The 23,166-nt window shown below is 41.3% G+C and overlaps 1 protein-coding gene across 2 annotated transcripts; it reads right to left on the reverse strand.

The window, feature by feature from the left end:
* Window positions 1-5,528: 5,528 nt before the first annotated feature.
* faah (fatty acid amide hydrolase) lies at window positions 5,529-17,514 on the reverse strand. Of its 2 annotated transcripts, none has more exons than XM_086224930.1 (15): window positions 16,508-16,620; window positions 15,341-15,454; window positions 14,867-15,007; window positions 14,645-14,778; window positions 14,304-14,510; window positions 14,153-14,193; window positions 13,958-14,082; window positions 13,099-13,224; window positions 12,268-12,365; window positions 11,388-11,487; window positions 10,671-10,714; window positions 10,539-10,578; window positions 10,348-10,456; window positions 9,080-9,222; window positions 5,529-8,665 (listed from the first exon to the last, which is right to left on the reverse strand). In XM_086224930.1, exons 2-15 carry the CDS (start codon window positions 15,347-15,349, stop codon window positions 8,543-8,545), a joined length of 1,440 nt encoding a protein of 479 aa, XP_086081056.1. In that variant the 5' UTR covers window positions 15,350-15,454; window positions 16,508-16,620; the 3' UTR covers window positions 5,529-8,542. The 2 variants fall into 2 exon arrangements, with proteins under 2 accessions (XP_086081056.1, XP_086081055.1); XM_086224929.1 differs by lacking the exon at window positions 16,508-16,620 and adding an exon at window positions 16,629-17,514 and having other exon boundaries at window positions 5,530-8,665.
* Between the last annotated feature and the right edge of the window lie 5,652 nt (window positions 17,515-23,166).

Consider the following 23,166-nt stretch of genomic DNA (forward strand, 5'->3'; position numbering starts at 1 on the left):
AAGGAGATACAAACTGATATATTTTGTTAACTCTGGTCCCAAATTGCTTTTTCTGAGCCAGTGGCTTCTGCAGAAGGATGCACATGCAGGCCGAGTCTCCATGTATTATATCACTGTAGATTCCAGATGTGTATTTCTCAATTGTTTCAAATGTGAGTAATTTATCTGTTTAATGCAAGGGAATAAATCAAACCTATGAATAAATATCTGTTTTCATTGTGTCAGTTGGAAAAGAGGATGAAAGTGTTGGTTTGTCAAACCCCAGGACCTGACCTAAAAGTGACACAAGGAAGCACAGGGAATAAGGAGAGAACACCGCTGCTTAAAATTAAAGAACCTTTCTACCAGGTGTCCTTACTTACAGAAAATTCCGATGTCTAGATATTATGGGTTGCACACAGAGATCTTTAAACTTTCAGCGATAGAAGTTAAGTCAGAGGAGGGAGGACAAACTCGCTAATGCACACGAGCATCAACACAGAATCACTCTGACAGGGAACCCAAGAGAAAATTAAAAAAAAGTGAGAGAATTTGTTTAAGGTACTCTGACACTTTTGATTTCTTCACACGTTACCTTCAGCCATTTGTGGTGCAAATGTGGTTAATACGTTCATGATGATGTGTAAATAATTTAGACGCAGGGGGTCTACACCATCCTTGACGGTGAGGTTTACACACCAAACCAGGCTAGATCCTGCCACTTGTTCACCCAAAGCAGAATAACTAATCCTTAATGAAATGACTGAAGCAGTGTGTCAGGTTCTAAAGAGTCTCCAACCATGCACCCCCCCTCCACACACACACACAGACACACACACACATACACAAACCCTCTGCTCCCCTCTCCCCCTACCCTGTCAGTCGAGGTTTGGCTGCACCGAAACCGAATGCTTTGCCATAAGAAGATTACCTTTGGTTGGGATATCGATGGATTAAGTAAGAATAGAATGAGATAAAATGGAAGAGAAAGGGTTCCTAGAGTCAGCAAAGTTCAGACACCTGTTTTTCCCGGCTCTTTCCCGCTCTCTTGCTCCGTGACCATAAAGATGATATCACTCTCTGGGGGAAGAGGAAGTGGTAGGGATGGGGCAGGTTACAGTGCATGAATCATTTTGAGGCCGCTAAGACTATTTTTTACTTGTACTTGGATTATGTTCATGCATCCTCTTTGAATATGTGGTCAATTTGTCATGAACATCTAGGTTCGGCGTGTTGTAAAAGATTGTGTGGGTGTAGGTTAAAGTGAATGCTGTGTGTGTGTGTGTGTGTGTGTGTGTGTGTGTGTGTGTGTGTGTGTGTGTGTGTGTGTGTGTGTGTGTGTGTCTATGGCAGCTAAGCTGCTGAAGGTTTCCAGGAGCTCTTTGATGTGTATCTGGGCAATGCGCTATTAGAGGGATTTTCCTAGTTGACAGCTCAGAGAATGTGTGGAGGAATTGCGATGCCAGCGGGCTAAAAGAATGCTGGAAACAGGATTAGGATCATATTCTGGCAGCTCCTGTCACTTCATCAATGGGTAAGGTTTCCTCAGTGACAGCCCTCCTTCTCTGCGCGGCTAAAACCTTTAGTGGGACCATAAAAGGGGTGAGAGAGGGGAAAAAACAATGATTGAATGGTGTGCTATGATTTCTGTGCTGGTTGTGCTCTAGGGGCTTTGTGTTGGGAGGTCTGAGGGGGACGGCGTTGATTTGGAGGGAGGGTTAGGTCATGGGGATGAGAAAAAGGGGGCTTTTGAGGGTGTAGGGAAGGGCTGGGTGACCGTGGTTCCTCTTGAAAGTTTTGGACCCACATCCACATGGCAGAGCAGGGTCTTTACACTTATGCTGGTGCACAGAGACAGGAGCACCCCCCCCCCCCCAATGCCCCCACAACAGCAGCAGCAGCATCAAGTGTGGGAGGAGGATACAGCTTCCTGAATCATCATTATCCAGTTTGTCCTGCCAGTCTTCACGAAGTGGAGTGAGACCTCTTTCACCTCACAACATTATATTTGGGGGCTTGTGGGATTGTGACAGTGACTCTGCTGTGATTCTATTATTTCATTAAAAGATGAACATTGTATTCTTTTATTCTCCTCTTTCAGTACAAATCTCATGAAAAGCCCAAACCCACTAACGATAACAAGACATTTCTGTTGAGCCAAACCTTATTCCCCTGTGACACAGAGCCCCTTTGTTATCCAAAAACTGCTGAAAAAACACATCAATGAGCCAGTGTTGCACTAGCTGACGTCCTTTGTCATTTTGAGTTGATCCCATATACTGTACATCCAACTGCTGTACGCATATGTACGCCAGCATCAAATGTGAACTAATCTGCAGATGAAAATGGTTCCCAACATAAACAGATTTTTTTTTTTCCTGTCAAGTAACATTTGTTAATAACTACTGTCACCTGCTAGCTTCGTCTTCTGTCCTGTAAAAAAAAAATAGTAGGGATAGAATTATGAAAGACCAATGATTTGCCTTGGAACTACCAGAACGAAAGTCGAGATGAACCACAGTGTTGCCCTTACGAGGCGATTCGCTTTTTCTCCATGTATGGATAGAATCGTCCTCCTTTTAAAGTTAAAATTCTCCAAGAGCTGTCAATCAAGTTAAAAATAGAATCTAATAAAAAAAAATGTTGCAATTTAATCTGTCAATCAAATTTGATTTATTCAAACATTTTTAGCTAGCATTTTTGGAATTATACTTCGCAAAGTTTTTGAACATTTAAATGAAGTGGGGATTGCAATTTTGTCCATGACACGCAATTAGAATTTTTCAAATCAAAAAGCTTTTGGTAAATGTATGAATGAATAAAATCATAAAGGTCAGAATCCTCTTCTTCTTGTAATTTCTGGCAGGTTAGACACAGCCAGGGCATACTGCTGACCTCCACTGGTTTCTCTCACCTCTCATTTACAAACAATTGTATCTCTATTCATAGGATCAAAAGGCATGGTAGTGATTTATTGCATAATTTTTCCATGCATTTTTTTTTTTTTTTTACCTATCAACCACAATTAATCAGTTATTTCGCATATACACAGAAACCTACATACATTCATATGCAAATATTTTTCTACAATGGAATCAAATTTCCACATGTGAAAACAAAACATGTTACATTTGTAATTCCATTTTAACTTCACATTTACATGTACCGCTACTGTGCCGTGTGAACGGAATTTTAAAATGCAACACTAAGACATGATCACATGAAACTTTTTCCACATGAATACAATTTTTAAAGAGCCAATTTTTTTATTTTTTTTACATGTGAATCCAATTCATTTATTTGTGATTAGATTTCTGTCATATGAGGATTACAATTTCACAATTACTGGATTTTTCTGAATACTTTATCTTATATAAAGTATATCAACATACCACAGAACTAAATTCCAAATACATGCCAGTGCAAATATATCAAAATGTACGCTTGATTTTATTTTTCAAAGACCATTCATAAAAAACAATGTGAAAATATGCATTTTTGAAATCAGTTTAGTTTTTCAATCTTCAGGAAGATATCCTGTCATATCACGTGAATCACATTTTCATTTTATACAAAATTCGGGGGGAAACTGTCTCATGAACAAACTTGTCTGACATGAACTTAAATGAAAGTGAATGCGTTTCACAGATGAGAATTTCTGTGCTTTTCAAAGTTGCTCTCCATTCGAAGTGCTATGAGAACTGCGGTTCAGAAGCATCTTAAATCAACCCTTGTGTCAAACATAGTGCTAGATTTCCTCATCTGTCTGTCTTGTGCATTCTGGATCAGCAGCCACCTACATATCGCTGACTGTGTTCAGGTTATAAATTGTATATTTGGAGAGGATTAAGAAGTGCACCGTTTCTAGTTGGGCCCGAGGCTGTACTGGGGAACAATGATTCTTGGCTAAGCTGATAGGGTGGTCTCTTCAGGAGAGCTTGGACTGCTGCGAACAAGCAGTACCACCAAAACCCCTTTCCCCAAGAGTGTAACTCCACACTTTGCTCACCCATGTGAAACAATACTTTCACAATACCACAGGAGTTTGATTGTTGGCGACAAGTTATATAATGCCAGGAATTACAGACTAGCATGCAAATGCTAAATCCTTCTCTCTTTCTCCTGAGAAGTGGATGAGACGGACTCTATCTGCAGGCTTCACTCTGGCTCCCCAGCTTTGTGCTAGAGAGACGCTCTCCTTTCTCCCCCTGACTTGGGTGATAATCCTGACACGCACTGTCTGCATTTTTTACTGTACGTGTTTAAGCGCATTTGCAGAGCATTTATCTCTCCAATGTAAACCAATTTGGCTATAAGGGCCTCGGGCCAATCAAGGCGCTGGAGGGAAGAAAGGAAAACTCAGACCTAGCAGATGTGCAGAGAAGAGAAGATGGGAGAGCTGGCGAGGATACGGGCTGTGATGAACAACTGAATGCAGCAAAAAGGGGAAAGCGGAACCGTGTGGGAGAAAGAGTGTCCCTTGTCCGAAGGGTAGGCTTTTGAAAGTTGGGATAGGGGCCTTTAAAGCCGATAGAACGTGGATCACTGAATTGTTGAGTCACAGAATCTCAGAAAATCATACAGAGCTGGCAGTTAATCCCGTCATAGTGAAATCGGTGGGCCTACTTTGGGGATCCCAGCCCTTTCTGCAGATATTTGGAGGCTGCTGTATTGACAGAGCTGTTGTTTGATACCGCCTATACACCTGTATCAGCTGTCTGTTAATCTGCCTTCCCCTCCTCCCACTAGTCTTCCACAGCATGTCGCCACTGCTGCTACTAATGGCTGATGAAATGGACCAAAGACCAAAAGCTGCCAATCTTGCTGCTTCTCGATGTCTCTTGTAAGTGGCTCTGGTCACAGGCTGAACTTGTCAAAGTGATCATCTGAAAGACAGGAGCCCTGCTGTTTCAAATATTACTACCAGCAATACTTGTGACCATAATGACTATGGGCTCCTTGGTCCCTGAAATGGGACATTAAGACAGAATCATCCTAGTTTAGTTGGGGTGATATCAAGGTGTTTTATTTTCTGGTACACAGGCAGGGTTTGAATGTGTTTGGATGGCTTTTAAAGTACCTGATCTTATGGCCTAAGGTTCCTGTAAATGAGGTGTTTGCCGCACTTACCAATGAGACGTTACACGAAGCGAGCACCTTGGACTGGCAGTGCTGATGATTCTTTGATACGTGTTCAACAGGCTGATCTGTGCCATCGTTCACATGAGAACCTCTATAACTTCCTATACCTCACTTTTGTAGGACTATTTACGCCATCAAGACCCCACCAAGACGTTTGTTTTCTTACACTGCAAAATAGCATCCGTAAAGTTAATGGCAGAAAAAGTATCCTAATACTTTGTCTCTGCAGTGCACTTTCTGCTCATGCTAGCTCCTCAGCGGTGATCTGATTCATACGGGGGCTGACTGTGTTCATTAGAATCATTAGAATCATTCTCACCACAGGCAAATGTGGCCCAAGTCAGATTTTTTTTAATGACAATGCGAACAGTTGAAATTACAATGAGCCTCATCTTTTTAAGAAAATTTCTCACAATTCTGCACAGAGTTATTCAGCAAAAACCCACCATGGAAGACAAATAGGACTGCATTCAGTGGAGGGACAATGAGTACGTAGGGTGACACTTCACTTAAAGGAAAACATGAGGGTTCATATTCAACAATGACTTCCAGAAGACTTCTTTATTATTCAGCGACACAAACTGGTCAGTTCACCACCGTGACCATTTCAAACTGGTAACTGACATCTAAAACTTGACACATTTAAACAATAAATGCTTGCAGTGTGAACAGACCTTTGGATTGAGGGCACCATTGCTTGACTGAACATTCAGATTTTGTAATTCTCTCCCCTCAAACCACCTTCCCTCATGGTCAGTTGTTGCTTCTGCACCAGCCTACACTTAAATCCTGGAGCAGCAAATGATGACAAAATGCTTTCATGCGATACACTTTTGTTTAAATAAGGGGTTCTCAACCTTTTAAACACCAGGTTATGATTGACACACAGGTTCCCATCACAAACACGCATCTGACTAAATACTTTTTTTGTTTTGTTTTGTTACATGTGTATATATCTGGGATACTAGATTGTTTGGCCTTGCTGTTCAAAGTTAAAAGGAAAAACTTATTTGAATTCTTCCTGGAATTAGCTCTTCAAAGGGCACATAACTCAACTTTATCTCCACATTGAGTTTTCTTCATCAACCAATTAGTTTGTGTTATACTGCAACATGTATGTGATCTACCCAAACTATTACATTTTTAAACCAGGTCCCTTTAGATCGCCCCCTCTGTGGGAGACGGAGAGAATTAAACTGAAAGAATATTCAATATTGATCTAAATAGAAACATTTCTATTATTTTAATCATAAATATTCTTTTTCACTCTAGGGCTTATTTCTGTACAATAACACTGGGTGAATTTTTATCTAATGGGCCGTTTTAAATGAGTTTGTGCATTTGTGTGTGTATTTGTCACTGCTTCTTTCTCCCATCCCGAGGGATTTATGAACAATGTCAAGTTCCCTCAGAAGACCTGAGTCTCTTCACTGGCTCTTAAAGCTTAATGCTCCCTGACTGAGTGGCACAGCGAGAGCCACTCACTCTCTCTCTATGTGCCACAGATAATGCGAAGAACAACCTCTCAATTCCAGCTCTCCTCCTCTTCTAATGTGCCCTCCTTCCTCTACCGCATGCACACCACAGCTATTTCCATTGAGTGAGACAGCAGCCAAAAGGTGGGCAATTGTAATGGAAAACACTAACATTGTATCTAATGGTTTCCTATCTCATGGGAGTTAGAAAACATATGTAAATGTATGTAAACCCAACAGAAACACATATTTACAATAGCGCGGGGTAATCACAATATGAAGACATGGTGCGTTGGCCTTGTAGATGGAGGCGCCATGTGTCATTAGTCTCCGCTAGCTCTTTTCTTTTTCCTGTTCTGGCTTCAATGCTACTATCACTCACGAAGGAGGAGGAATGACAATGATCATCGGTGATGCTCATCTCTGGCACAGGGATGAAGAGGTCGGGGGTAATGATGAAGGTAGAGAAAGATATGTAATGTATAAACTGATGGGTATATTAAAAGGTGCAACATACATTATTTACTTCATCAAATATTCAGCTACATAAAAAGATTTACTTGAAAAGCTGGAACATTAACATATGTAGCATAAAATGGTTTTCAGTTGATACCAGTGATAAGGAAAGAGAACAGGGGTTACTTGAGTCATTCTAATATGCGAGTCTCAACTTTTTGAGAATGGAAACAACAAAAAGTTTCAGTGTGACAAGTCAGTTAATTTGCTTTATTCTGAGTCATTACTTTACACAAAGTAGGGTGATCAGACAAACATGATAGAGGAGACACAAGCGTTTCCCTCATATTGATAACGGATCTTCATGTCCAGTATTTCCTCCATGTGATACTTTGATGTCTAATTGTAAAGTGACTCCAGTTTCATCATGGAGTATCTATTCAAACCACATTGGGGGAAATGTTACAGTAATTTCAGTTGAGTTGATATAGAGGAAAAAACTTTGGCCTGTTTTACTCTGATAACATCTAAACCACATACAGATTACAGAATTGTCAATGAGAAGCTTCATTTCAATGCAAAATCTTTTGAATATTGAAACAGGACCCATTAAATTTGAGTTACACTCTATATTAATAGCAATTGACATCAAATTAAATCGTGAAGCTTGTTTGTGAATTTTTTTCAACACAAAATGACGTACAGCACAGGAGTGTATCTTCTCTGGATTACAATGATGAACTGCCAAAGATCCAGAAACTGCAATTGATCTGCATAGTTCTGGAGTGATACCTTTATATTTTAGAGTTTCAAATGCTAAACAACCTCGTTGTGTTTTTGTGTTCTTCTCTTAACGACACAAAATGCTAGAGAGCAGATGCTGCAAGACACAAAATTAACACAATTTCCGAATAAAGTCTCTTTATATATCTAATATTAGCATGTCTTGTCAATTTATTAGTGGAAAAATACCTCCAAATATCTATTTAGTCCTAAATAAAAGTAACTGCATCTCCAAACCACTTTTGTCAGCTGATAAGAAGTAGTTGTATCGATTGATTAAAGACCAAATAACGTTATAGTGGAAGTATTCTAAATACGGTGTGATAAAGATGCATTGCCAGTGTTCGCAAATGGCTTTTGCTATTGGCTGATCAGGTAGCAGGTGACGTCATGGTCTTGATCAATGAGCTTGTTTTCTAAATGACTGGCTCTGCTCAGAAGTCTTAGGACGGCATTGGGAGACGTTCCCAATGTTCCTAGTTAACTGACCTCTACATCCCGCCAATCCCCAAAGATTCCAAGTTTGAAAACAGTTGCATAATGTTGTTCACATCATTTTGACTGCAAAGAGAGATGATTTCATGTGATTTCAGTTCAATACTGTGAATCTACAAGATCAGGTTCATTCAGAAAGCTTATTGTTCATTTTTCTTCAGAACAGTTAACCTGAGGTCCCTCTCGTCTGCAGCCCCACCTGAACACTGGCCTTACTTTCTGTTCTGCTGAGTGAGTTGTTCCACCTCCTTCATGAAACGCAGACAGAGCTCTTCGTGCCACGGCAGGGCAACACACTGCACTGCCACGGGCAGACCCTCGCCTCCAGACACCGCCTGCACACAAATACAGATCGTCCTCAGTCTGCAGCAAGAATACAGCCTCCTGGCTCCACCTGCTGCCCTATTGTGGAATTACAGTTTGTGTTGGCACAGAGACAGCTATGACAATGTGCTCTAAACGTTGGTGAAATTAAAAGCGTATCACAGGTCGCAGGACAACATCTATTTGATGTTGTCTGTTGGCTGGTTCATGGTTCTCATGTGAGGTTAGAGTTCTCCTATGCTGTAGCTTAATTCACACACAAAATCAATCTCAAGTTATCATCCGTCTACAGCCTAACATGGGCAATACATTTTCCAAGAAAAAAAAAAGGTCTTTTAGAGCTACAGTATGTGTAGCAGGACTAATGACATTATTGTTTATGGTCCCTGTGTTTAATGAGGCATCTGTCGCTGGTACATTTGTACCTGTTTGAAGAGCCTGTCCCAGTAGTCCCCTTGAATTCCACTCTGTTTGAGCTCCTGCTCATCTGCTGCCGTCACCTTAGACACAGGAACAACACCAGCAGGGAAATTGAGGATATTGAAAAGCATAGTGTATGATAGCGGACCTAAAAGGACAGAAAAACAAGAGAAAAAAAGACCAATATAGTTACCTACCTTGTTACACTACGCCATTGTAAATAACATGAACACATTTTTTTCTGAGACTTTCCAGACTGGCTGACGTTTGAGTCAGAATCCTTTGGGTATTGTAAGACAAGATTCATACACATTTTATCAATAAATACTTTTCCATTAATTTCCCTCATCTGTGAGAATAATTTTCTGTTTACACATGAAAAATATACAGAGAAATTGTAAAAAAAAAAAAATTATATGCAACTAAAATTAATGACTAAGCTGCTAACTGCAACATAAACGTGTTCCAAGTAAATCACACTTTTAGCCTTACCAATCCCAACTAAAAAAGAAGAAAAGTATTCCGCACACTGTCTGAATTTGCAACAGGTTTCATTCAATATATAACAAACGTTTTGGTACTGTGACCACCATCAGTGTGTAGAACACGAACCAAAATGTGCAAAAGTCTTCCGTTTGTTTTTTTCAATCCCAACTAAACCCACATTTGCTCTACATTGTCATTTGTGAAGCAAATCTCAATGGCTTTTCAAAATTCTCTTGCTTTATCGATTTAAAAAGGGTTTTCATGACCTAACAAAACCTAGTTTGACTTAATACGTTGATGATGACTTCAATATTTGATTGTTACAATTTGTTTGATGTGTAATAAATAACACAATTTTAATGTGTGTTCTGCAACTGTTGCAAAGTAAAGTGGGTTGTTGTTTTTTTTTGGTAACCAAGCAAGGTAACCTTTCAGAAGGACAAACAGCTGTTTAGTTTGTGTGTTAGTTTGAAAATGTCAGTGTTTACTGATTTTGAATTCAGTCAAACACTAGCCTCTTAATTCTTCCTCTAAAAAAAAAATGTTAAAAAGAAAAAGGGCTTCTAATGAAGTTCCATCATGAACTGTACAAACTGACAGCAAACACAGAACACGTTTGACCAAAAGTTTGACCGAAAACAAGACAACATATTCTGAGAAGGATGACAAGTCATAGTAAGAGAATGGATGACATCTCAAAACTTTGCTGTTGACACTGTATGTTTTTGTAGTACACACGAACACAAAGACACGCGCACACACACATACACATTTAAGTGGAACATACACATAAGTCTGCCGCAATAGTGGAAGTTGAAGGCTGGTCCAATCACAGGGTAAAGCAGCACATCTATGCTGCATCTTCTCCACTCTGCTATCGTTTCCTGAATGAAGTCCTTTTGAAAACACAGCAGAATTGATTTTCTCCTTCTAAGAGTTCATTTGTGCTAAGCATCCCTGATTAGCAGGCAACAGTACCTCGACAGCAGCATGCTGCTTCCACACATCTGAAACAGCTCTGTAACCCCCAGAAGAGATAAACAATCAGTTCCCCATCATATTATGAGTAATGATGTAACAAAGAGTCAAACACAACCAAAGACATCTTACCCAACTCCGGTGGTGGCATTGAGGAGGGCAGACACACGAGGACACTGCAACAGACAAGCATATCAAGATTGATGCTGTCAGACCTTTGGCACAGAGTCCAAACTAACACCACAATTACAATCGGACACATCCGATGGTCAGGCAGCTCTGTTTGTTTTAGTTTATTGCCGGTTAAGCAGCTGTGGCTATTTCATGGCCAAAACAGGTAATAAATATCATTTGAAAACAACAACAACAATGAAACAAATAAACAAATACATTACATAAGTTTGTTCATATCAATTAACTTTAAAAAGTTTAAAACCTTTAAAAGGTGTGACCTTATGAAAAATATCTACGATAGCATCTTCTTTAAAAAAACTTCTGCCTTTTTATTCGAAGGGCAGAGCCGGAAAAAATGTGCTTCATTGATAAGAGATCACCACAAAGATCACAAAGGGGAGGTTCACCTCCAGTTAACAAAAATCCACGAGTGAGTCTAGAATGTCCAATTCTACACCTTGTATAGACAACTTGATCATGTCTGCATGAAAATGATCGACTTGTCATTTGTTTATCAGGCAGCTCTGAAGAATTGCCAGGCAGTTATGAAGAATAAGCACGTGGGATGAACGAATGGTAGTAACATACTCAACACACAGTGGGGTGTATCATAAATAAATAAATTGACTGACTACTGTTAGTTTAGTAGAGCTGTCACAGATAGAGGAATCTCACCAGGGGCTTGATGAAGATGGCGATGGCTTTCCTCAACCACTTAGGAAGGTAGTAAAGGTACACCTGTGCCCGGAGACAGGGATCAATAGGGCCGACCTTCCTAAAACACAGGCAGAAGAACATTGTTAATGAAGGAGAACAGCCTCACAGAGATATTTAAGGATATTAATGTGGGTTATGGTAATATTAGACTCATATATGCTTCAGAACATAAAACGAAACATTCTGTTGCAACTCATGTACGTATGATGTAAGTTGTCCTTGATGCACGTGTTGGGTCTGTTCAATTTGGTTAAAAGATGCATAATCTGAGCGCAAATTGAGGTGCAGAGAGCAAAAAAAGTTAACATTTCTCACTTGATGAAAGCCAGGTACACCTGCATCTGGGTGCACTGTTGTTGAAAATGACAAGACTTTGCAAGTTGGAGAAAACGCCTTACGATTTGATCTGACTTGCTGCCTACTTTTCATTCTACAGAGGTATTTTGCAATCTAAATGTTTAAATCCATTTACCCTTGAGAGTCTCCTCTGTTCTCAATTACACCTGCAGTTATCACTGACAATTCCTCACTATAAGGATAAAAATTAACTATTGTTGGAAAATGATTAACTGGCTGGCTCCTCACGTTTCATGATTTCAAAGAGTTGATAAGCTCTCCAAACATAGAGAACCCTTGTTAAAGTTGAACAGCTCTGTAAACTATCTATCTAAATGAGGGCATTCCTCTTTCTGATTTGTGTAATCTGCTTAATGTGTAGGCGTGGAGAACAAGCATTGTTGAATTTCCTTTTTCATTGTAGGTGCTCTGAATATGCTGATGTGTCAATAAAGCATGCTGAACTGGCCCTAAATAAGTGGCATCTTAAAAAGCGACTTACAATTTTTCTAGCAGGGTGGCTGTTCCATCTGCGAAGACACCTCTTACCCCAAGTTCAGGCATTACATAACTGAGTCTTGGAGGAATGAAGGGCACCAACTACACGTTCATAGACACAAAAATAAATGCATTTAACAGAGAGCCACTGTCACATGATATAAGGATGTAGATAGCATCTAACAATGGTTTCCAACCTTTTTTGGAGCCCCCTCAACACACACACACACACACACACACACACACACACCTAGTAGTTATATCTTTTTGAGGACTTTCATTGACGTAAAGCATTCCCTTGCCCCTTACCCTAAACCTAGCCATCTCAACCTTAGCTTAACCTAGTAATAACCTCAACACTGCAACCAAGTTTTGAGCTTCAAACGGCCCATTGAAGATGTGAGGCCTGGCTACAATGTCATCACTTTCCAAAAATGTCTTCACTCTGTTGGTTAAATTCACACTCTAGCTCTCAATATGTAGCAAGTACAAGAACACACACGCACGCGCACGCACACACACACAATCAGTGGTTCCCTACTACTGTAAAACTATTTAAACAATGTAGTAATGATTCGTTTGTGAGACTGAATCACATAGCAGTTGTGTCATGTATAGAACTACAAAATGCAAAGAAATTCTTTTGCTGTCTTAATGATAAAGATGAAGACATAAAAAATACCTTTTTTTTCCGTAAAAGATTAGGCATAAATCGTTTTATTGTATTTGTATGTATGCTGTCCCAAAACTCAACTTTTCTTATAGAGTGTGTGTGTGTTTGTGTGTGTGTGTGTATATATGCGCATGCATGCATAAGTGGGTAGAGTGGTCTTACAGTGTGGCCTGCTTGCTCCAACAGAGCTTTGACCTCTCTGATACCTCGGGCCATGCTGGGAGATGGTGTTTGATAGCCGTCACTTTCCAGGTAACCAATCCGTAGAGGTTTGGAGCTCTGGTAGATCTAAGGATAGTACAGAATGTTAATCATGTAACTATTAGTTATATGCGAATAACAGGTTTCATTTCTTTTAAAAATGTGATTAATGTATAGGGTGAAACAGCAGTGTCTGTTCACATTCCAGTTAAATCCTCCATGTCAGGATCCATAAATTTAGTGCATGTTCTTTGTTAGCAGGCCAGAGGAATGCTAACATGGATCACGATGCGTCTTCTACTCAACTCATTATCACAGTGAAGCATATTCTTAAGAGAAAACATCTTTGGTGTAAACAAGCAGAAATACACAAGGGGCTTTTCATTGCCATGAGTGATTCATACCCAGATGATCACTCAACACCCAGCAGTATGTAACCCTCATCTCTTACACAACAATAGCTAAGAATTTTAAATACAAACATATAAGTACAGGAAATGCAGCATGTTTTATTTTTTGTCAGAGAATGTTAAACACTAGTTCTATTAATGCAGGCAAAGACCCTTTTAGAGAAAACTGAATTTGATCACTTTTGAAACAACCAAGTCGCAGCGAAGATAACTAGCAGCCAGCCGTTTGGTGGGGATTCAGAGGAAAGATATCTGCTTGTGTAGCACTAAAAATGATTGACAACAAATGCATTCCCCAAAAAGCATGTGTTTTCCTTTAATAATCAGGAGAAAAATAAGTATAAGTCTGAAGTGTCATTGCAAAATGGATAACGAGCAATAATGATGGTGTCACAGAGGAAGGGGCACACCTCCATATTAAAAGGTATCGGTGGAATGGTAGGGTCCAAGGCAAACATGTGATCACAGAGGAGAGCCTGCATACACAGAGCCAGACTGTCCACATCCTTGGCCATGGGTCCAGGAGTTGATAGCACTGATTTAAGGAGAAACGGTCATCCAAATGTTGCAGGGGTGTTAGCAATGATCCCCTCGCTGTAACTTACCACACTTTTGCCCTCGATAAATGGGACTTAAACCTCGTGAACTGACCAAGACAGAAAAAAAACAGTATATATTATTACAATAAATACCCAGTGCAAAGTATCAGGACTACAAAATAACTGCCCATAAACTGGAATAAGTAAAGACAATCACCTTAGTCGACCTGCTGTTGGCTTGAAGCCACAGCAGCCGCAGAATGAAGCAGGGATACGGATGCTACCTCCTATGTCGCTGCCCAAACCCAGCAGTGAGCCCCCTCCCCCGATGAGAGACCCCTCCCCACCAGACGAACCTCCAGAGGTCTTTTGGAGGTTGTAGGGGTTCACGGTCTGTCCATAGATGGTGTTACTGCAGTCATAACTATAAAGTAGGCAAAACAACAGCAACTGAAATAAATAATGTTTTGGCATGTGAGCAGGAATCATGTTGTGCTGGATAAATATCACTGCATGTTAAAGCTTATTTTCTTATCACGTGAGAGACGAATCATTTACTTCAGGAGGGCTTGGGGTAGGTTCGTTTTTACAAACGGAATAGCGCCTTGTTTCTTCAGAACTTCAACAAGCACACTGTCCATCTCTGCTGGCTGGTCCAAGTTGACCACCACTCCACAAGACGAGTCATGATTCTTTTATCATGTGAGAAAAAAGCAAAGGCACATGTCAAATAAGGCATTAATACAACCGCAGTAATGATAATATTTGATCACTGGTTACCTTGTAACCAAAGTTTTCTTTGATGCTAACTGGGACACCATACAAAAGACCTTCCTTTTTGGAGCCAACAGTTTTCAGCTGGTCAAAACTCTCCAGCAAAATCCCTGTGCAGCAGTTCAGGTTTTTGTTAAGATTGATAGTCTGTGCAAGAGAAGAAAAGCTGGTGAAATTTTGCAGAAAATGCAACTACTTGAGGCAAATTACAGAGAAAAAATATTTGTACGCTGTACTGGTAGTACAGGTTTTTGTTCCGTTTCTGAGCAAAAACAAGAACGTCGATCTTCAGAGCGGATTATCCTGTGGATATTTGTTGGGATAATATTTACTTTTGAAGTTTATCATCCCTAAATTTACTGCAGACTTACAAATTTCCCCCCAAAGACAATTTACATTTTTGATCCATTTAAAAGAACTTAACTTTCTACTCCATTGTTTTTTCTGTCTGATAAAAATTAGCTGTGTTTGGCGATTAACCTTTTCCATGTAAGTGTAAAATACGTCCTCGGGTGTCACCCAGCCCTCCCGTAACTGCTTTGTCAACTCGGAGAGGGACAGCCCCAAAATGGCTGAGGACTGTGTTGCTTGATGCTGAAAGAACAGATGAACACAAATGCACAGTCATTATGTCACAGCAACAACTTGCAGAATAAAACCAAACTTTAATCGTCATCCCAATATGGCCAAGGGCAATTTTCAAAATGCAGGAAGGACGGACGTCCTTTGTTAAAGGCTAATTGTGTGTGAAAACCAATTTAATTCAAATATCATGGTGCTGCAAAGACATTTTTGTTACATACAGCTCCTCACAAACCACTCACTCATCACACACGACACATCTTAAGTTTTGTTTGTTTTTTACAAATCATCAGAATTGGATTTTTTTTTTTTACAAAGTATTGCTGCCCTTCATTAGGAAATAATTATCTCTTTTAAAAAAAAAACACTTCCATGTATGTACAGATATATTCAGAAAAAAATTCTGTCATCAAAACAAAAATTTGTTAATTTTAAGTTGTAAAAACAATGATAATGAGAACAGAAATCAAATCTAAGACAGGATATTGTGAGTGAAAAAATATGTATCTGAGGTCATGTAAATCTTGATGCACATCATGTGTTATTTGTTTTACCAGGATGGCTCTGGAAAGGTGACCTCAGCTAAAGTTCCCAAATTCAGTGGAGGTTTATCAGTAGTACAGTCTACAATACATTAAGAATATTACTGGGAGCAGTAAGAAACTGGACAACTATAAAAGCAGCAGAGCATCCTTAGAAATATGAGAAAAGCTGAGGATCATTTAGTGAATTACTTTATCAGTAGTGCCAGGGCCAAGAGTTACCGACTTATAGGAAACATTAGGTAAAATAAATTAAAAAAAAAAAAAGTTTCTTCGACTGTTATCTTGTTTTTGGTTTTTTTTTAATGACTGAAGTTTACATTCTATGGATTCTTTCCGAATACTACAATGTGTGACTGCAATTTCGAAAATCTTTACAAATGTTACAATTTTTGAAATGTTAAAATGGAAAATTAAATCGATAGCTATGTTATGATGGTGGGTTTTACAAAAACAAACTGAACCGATCCGTGGATTTTGATCACGAATTCAACCCAAGCACAAGAAGTGCACTACTAATTACCTTTTTCTGGAACGAATACAGAGTTAAAGTAGAGTAAATCCCCTCGGTTTGAGGGTGAATAAGCAGAATCTTTTAACCGCCTACATACAGCCGGCTCAAGCCTCTAAGGCTCCCCTCTCACCGACATCTTGTACTGGACCACTGCCTGCTCGGCTCGCCTCAGACTCTCGTCTCTCCGGTCCCTGGCTCTCTGAATCGTCTCCCTTGTCTCATGGTGGTTGTTGACCTTCCGCACAAGCACGACCAGAGCTCCCACAATACAGGCAGCACCGGTCAGCATTGTGGCCGTCCGGTTGTCCATTTCCAATTCATTGAGGAACTGTTTGACATGTTCCATGGTCCCGGATGTCTTCTTGAAGCACGAGGACGCCAGCTAACTTTGGTTAGCACTAAACCGCTGCTGTTAAATCATGGAGCGACAGTTCATTTACAGAACCTGACAGCTCCACAGGTGAGCGAGGTCAGTGCGGTGAGTCACATACGGAACGTCTTCTCCTTAAGCTACTTTAGTTGTCAATGGAGACATCCGCTGATAGAGAGGAGAGTTCTGTGTAACCAGGGCGCACCGGCGTTCTCTCGGTCAGAGATGTGGTAGCGCGTCGACCACCGACTCGGAATAAAGGCTGTATTGTCAACGCGGTCAGACTGTGTGCGAGTGCAATTCACGCATTTACAGTGATACTTTTGGGCAGTAATAGTTTACTATAACGTCTCTCTGATACATTACTTTTAATATTACTGACTGTGTCAAGAACACCCGAAATTGCATGGTGTTTGGATGTTGCTGTTATAATAATAGCTTTATTTTTGTAACAACTTGTATAACCGTCCTGTAATAATAGCCTCGCGGAAAAGCTGCGCCTTTATCAGCCCGGTCCGGAGTAAATTTAACCTTCTTGGAGGTTTTGGAATCACACCCAAACTTACTGACAAAACTTTAGAACAAAAAGTCCTAAACGATTTGGAATGTCGACGCCCAGTGGACCACTCGGTTCCTTGTTGTCACCGCGATAGTGTAGCATGTGACTCTGTTGACCAATCAGAGTTGTCGAAGGAAACACGCGGGAGTGCCGAGTGACAGTTGGGTTACTCATGTCTTCGCAAGTGGAGGTACTTTAGAAATCCTTTAAACGTTACCTCTGCATTTATAAATACATTCAAAAGCAAAATATGTGAATATGTACACACACATATGAAAAAGAATTAGAGGATTAATGTGCATAAATGTATCTTTTTATGTGTATTTCCAGTCGAAAAATAGTCATTGAAGAATATCATCACAATTTATGCTGAGAATTACGTTATATTGGTTAAAGTAACACTTATACAGTGTAATTGGTAATTAATTTCTGTACAGAGACACAAATATTTTAAAGTACCATATTACTTCTGTAAATAGTAATATCTAATATAATGTACTTTGGGAATAATTAGCCTAACACTGCTTAGGACTGGTAATTTTTCTCTTTCTAGTCCTGGGAAAGAAATGACTGCATCCTGCTGAAAAATAACAGGGAGCCTCTCTCTCTCTCTCTCTCTCTCTCTCTCTCTCTCTCTCTCTCTCTCTCTCATTATCCACTGTCAATCTGTCAATCTAGCTCAACCAGTTCTCTCTCTCTCTTTCTCTCTCTCTCTCTCTCTGTAGTAGTGGTGGGGGGGATAGATCCAAATATCTTCGTCTGCGTTTGCGTCTGCGTCTATGTCGTCCTCCGCTTGTCCGGATCTGAGTCGTGGGGGCAGCAGCCTCAGCAAGGAAACCCAGACTGCGCTCTCCCCACCCACCCCCACCAGCCAAGAGATATAATCCCTCCAGCGTGTCCTGGGTCGACCCAGAGGCCTCCTCCCAGTTGGAAATGCCTGAAAAACCTCATGAGGGAGGCATCCAGGAGGCATCCTCACCAGATGCCTGAACCACCTCAACTGACTCCTCTCGTCATGGAGGGAAAGGGCCCTACTCTGAGTCTCTCCCGGATGTCGAGCTCCTCATCCTGTCTCTAAGGGAGAGTCCTGCCACCCTGCGGAGGAAGCTCATTTTGGCTGCTTGTATTCGTAATCTCGTTCTTTTGGTCATTACCCAGACTTCACAACCATAGGTGAGGGTTGGAATGTAGATTGATCGATAAATCAAGAGCTTCTCAGACCAGTTTAGCATTGCGGATGCCACTTCAATCCGCCTGTCAATCTCCCGTTCCATGAACAAGATCCCAAGATACTCTTCCACCTGAGACAGGATCTTCTCCCTGACCCTTTTTCAGCTGAGGACCATTGCCTCAGATTTGAAGGTGCTGATGCTCATCTCAGCCGCTTCACACTCGGCTGCAAACTGCCCCAGCAGGACCTGGAGTTTGTTGTTTGATGGAACTAAGAGGACCACGTTGTCTGCAAAAAGCAGGACGATATCCTCCCGCCACAAAACTCAAAACCCTCCACCACCCAGGTGCACCTGAAAATTCTGTCCATAAAAGTTATGAACACAACCGATGACAAAGGTCAACCTTGGAAGAGTCCAATCCCAACTGGGAACAAGTACGACTTACTACCGGCAAAGCTCCCACTCCTTCGGTGCAGAGACTGAATAGCCCTTTGTAAGGGGCCATCCACCCCGTACTCCTGGAGTAACCCCCACAGGATTCCCCTGGGAACACACAGTCATAAGCCTTCTCCAGATCCACAAAGGCCATTTGGACTGGTTGGGTAAACTGCCCCTTTTAGCACCCTAGTGAGGGTAAAGAGCTGTTCCACAGTTCCGCGGCCAGGAAGAAAACCACATTTCTTCTCTGCAATTTGATGTTCGATTACCAACCTGACCCTCCTCTCCAGTACCCTGGCGTAGACCTTTCTGGGGAGGGTGAGGAGTGTGATCCCTTGATAGTTGGAACACATCCTCTGGTCCCCTTTCTTAAAGATGGGGACCACCACCCCGGTCTGCCATTCCAAAGGCACTGCCCCCAATGTCCACGCAATGTTGCAGAGATGTGTCAACCAAGACTGCCCCAAAACATCAAGAGCTTTGAGATACCCAGGGCAGATTTCATCCATCCATCCCCAGAGCTCTGCTGCAGCAGAGTTGATTCACTGCCTCGGCAACTTCTGCCCTGGAGATTGGATGACCCCTCCCCAAGTCCTCCCTTGTTTCCTCTAAGGAATACGTGTTGGTGGATTGAGGATTTCCTCAAAGTATTCCTTCCACCATTCAACTATCTCCCCAGTTGACGTCAGCAGCCCCCCCCCCCCCCCCGCCCCCAACTGTAGACAATGTGAGCAAGTTTCCGCCTTTCCCCCCCGAGGCAACAGACAGTTTGCCAGAACCTCTTCGGAGCTGATTGATAGTCATCCTCCATGGCCTCACTGAACTCCTCCCACACCCAAGTTTTTGCCTCAGTGAACTCCACGACCGCACGCCTCTTGGCCCGCCGGTAGCAGTTGGCTGCCTCTGGAGACCCACAAAACAACCACGCCCTGTAGGCCTCCTTCTGCAGCCTGACGGCTCCTCAACTCTGGTGTCCACCAGCAGGTTCAGGGATTACTGCCATGACTGGCACCAGCAGCCTTGCAGCTGCAGCTAATAACAGCCACCTCAACAATGGCAGAGCAGAACAGGGTCCATTCGGACCCCGCTGCCCCTGTGATGCAATTAAAGCTCTACCAGAGGTGGGAGTTGAAGATCATCTTGATAGGTTCTTCCACCAGGCGTTCCCAGCAGACCCTCATTCATTTTGGCCTACCAGGTCTGCGTGGCGTCTTCCCCAGCTATCTGATCCAACCCACCACCACATCGTGATCAGTTGACAGCTCAGCTCCACTCTTCACCCGAGTGTCCAGAACATACAGCTGCAGATCAGATGTTATGACTAAAAATCAATCATAGACCGACAACCTAAGATGTCCTGGTGCCACGTGCACTGATGGCCATCCTTATGTTCAAACATGGTGTTAGTTATGGACAAACTACGACTCCACTGAAATTCAATCACTGAACACCACTCGGTTTCAGGTCGGGCAGGCCATTCCTCCCAATCATGCCCCTCTATCAATCCATCCATCCATCCATCCATCCATCCATCCATTCAATTTCTTCCGCTTATCCTGTTAAGGGGGGCTGGAGCCTTTCCCAGCGGCTTTCTAGCATGAGGCAGGGTTCACCCTGGACAGGTTGCCAGTCCATCGCAGGGCCAACACACATAGACAAACAACCATTCACACTCACAGTCACACCTACAGTCCTGTCACAGCATGGAGGACACACTTTGCTCCTCCTCTCCCTCTTGTGTTTTGATGTTGCACCATGGTTCAGCGGCGCCAGGCAAACAAGGAAGCAGGTAGACAAGGCAAGGCCCGCCCAGTCAGCTCTCTCTCTCTCTCTCTCTCTCTCTCTCTCTCTCTCTCTCTCTCTCTCTCTCTCTCACATATATGCACACATACACACATGTACACACACACACACACTATAGCAGCACAGAGACAGCAGACAGAGCAGAAGAATGGCAGCGGGGAAGAGGAGAGCTTTGTGTCTGTATTGTCAGGTCGAAAATAAAACAACAGCAAGCTGTATAGTTTTTAAAAAGGCTGTAAGATACAGTGGTAACACACCAAATTATACAAGCATATGAAAAATCATAAGAAAGAGAACACCAGGCTACAGAAACAGAGAGAGGAGGAGTGACATATCCCCCATGCCCTGGCCCTGATAGACCCAGACCCCCAACCAGAGACAGAGGTTACTGAATGGGGCCTTTCAGTCTGGTAAAGAATATTTAGGTAGATAAGAGTGGTCATGTTCAGCATCAGTTCATATTAACTTTCAAAGTGATATAATACATTATCCCATTGAAAAGTGTGACTTAAGATAATTCTTTCATACCACAACAGGGAAATTTACAGAATTACAGTAACAAACAGTAATTTATTGCTACATTTATTACTGCTACACGAGCCTGTAGCCACAGTAAATAACAATCCAGTGAAGTGATGCAAACAAGACAGTGCCTCTTGAATAGAATTCTGTTGGTCTACACCAGTGGTTCTCAAACTTTTTCTGTCATTCCCCCCTTTGGAGGAAGAAAAATGTTCATTCCCCCCCCACACCAAATTTTTTGACAAAATAGGCCGTTTAACTTTATTGACCTATTAAAAATTACAAACATTCCTTTAGTTTTTCAGAACTAGAAAAAATGACAGAAAATGTGTAAAAACAGACCTGACAACAGTTGCTATGAAAGAGGTTTAAAGCGCGCTTTGGTTCCGCCACGAAAAAAATTTCAACGTCCAAACATTAGTTCCCCCCCCTCACCGGGGGGAAAATGGGAGGGGGGAACTAATGTTTGGACGTGGGAATTTTTTTCACGCTGGTCTACACAATCCACAGCACAAACACTGATAAACATGATTTGTTTTCCAGAGATTTGTTCAAAGTACCCAAATGTTATTACTGAAATAAATAAATGAAATAACAATTATGGGAAATGCTGATTAAGAAAAACAAGCGAAAGTAAAGCTAGATCATTCAGGTCATGAAACCCAACAACATTGGATTTTACTTAAAGGAGCAGACAGTGGGACTTATGACAGCTTTTAGTTTCATGCAGAATCATCAAAATTTGCTGGCCTGCCATGACCTCATCCTGCAATGTGACACATCATAAAAAGCTTTGAATTTTTCATTGAGCAGTCTCGTGTACATGGTTTGTCTTTGAAGAGAATCGGATAAATTCCTTGGAGGAGTGTGTAAAAGTACAGACATGATTCAAAATTTCAGACTTCGTTTGATTGATGGCACCAATGGAATTTTGTTGGTCTTGTTATGTTACACTTGCCTATTGATTTTCCAGCATGTGGATGAAACACTGGGTGGGGAGAATTTTTTTTTTTTGAAAATGTATAGGGGGCAAAGTCAAAACATTTTGCAAACCTATGCATGAGACCCATAAAATGTGCAATATATCTTCAGAAATGATTCATGGGGAAAGTTTCATGAGGATTTGATCCTGAAGAGTGAAGTTATAATGGTTTCGTTTGAAACATGAAACACTGTGTACCATAGCCTAAAATTTTTTTTTATATTTTATATTGCACAGGTCTTGTGTACGGTGACAAAACAGAAAGAGAATCAGACAAAGCCCCTATAGAAGGAGTTTGTTAAAATTAATAAGTGCCAGGCCTGATGTGGGTGCAAAATGACTAGATGACTAGAAATAAAACATTTTACCCCCTGAATTCTCCTCTGGTCCAAGATCCTCACTCTCAGCTGTCCAGTTGAACAAAGGTCATTATAAAATAATAGATAACAATCTCTAGTCTTGGAAAAGTTTTTGAAATTTTCTTCCCAATTACCTGCACGTAACAGTAGGTGCAGCTCTGACAAAAATCTCTTCTCTCGAAATGTGTACATCCTGACATATTCATGTTTGGTCCACTAAGAACTTCAGCACTGTGAATGCTGGTGGGTGACTGTCCTTCATCAACTGTCAATGAATACTTTCCTTTTAAACAATTTAATCTACAATCTACTTTTCTGTGTGAGTAAATTGGCTCCCACAAACTAAACAGAATCGTACTGTCTTGCTGTGGGGAGGCAGACATTAAATCTCTGTAGAGCTTAAAGAAGGAAACACAACTTTGTCCAAAAACTACTGGATCAGATACCCGAGAAGAATGTAACT

Source organism: Aulostomus chinensis, chromosome 14 (genome assembly GCF_037954235.1).
Source record: "Aulostomus chinensis isolate RoL2024-O1b breed Wild chromosome 14, RoL_Achi_v1.0, whole genome shotgun sequence".
NCBI lineage: Eukaryota > Metazoa > Chordata > Actinopteri > Syngnathiformes > Aulostomidae > Aulostomus > Aulostomus chinensis.

What these genes read in the sequence shown, in the direction of transcription:
- faah (XM_086224929.1), bottom strand. Translation starts at nt 16,844, where the DNA reads ATGGAACATGTCAAACAGTTCCTCAATGAATTGGAAATGGACAACCGG. An exon ending in CGATACCTTTTAATATGGAG is followed by an intron (nt 13,225 to 13,957) that starts GTGTGCCCCTTC and finishes TACTATCCTTAG; the next exon opens with ATCTACCAGAGCTCCAAACC. An exon ending in TGGAGCAAGCAGGCCACACT is followed by an intron (nt 12,366 to 13,098) that starts GTAAGACCACTC and finishes ATGAACGTGTAG; the next exon opens with TTGGTGCCCTTCATTCCTCC.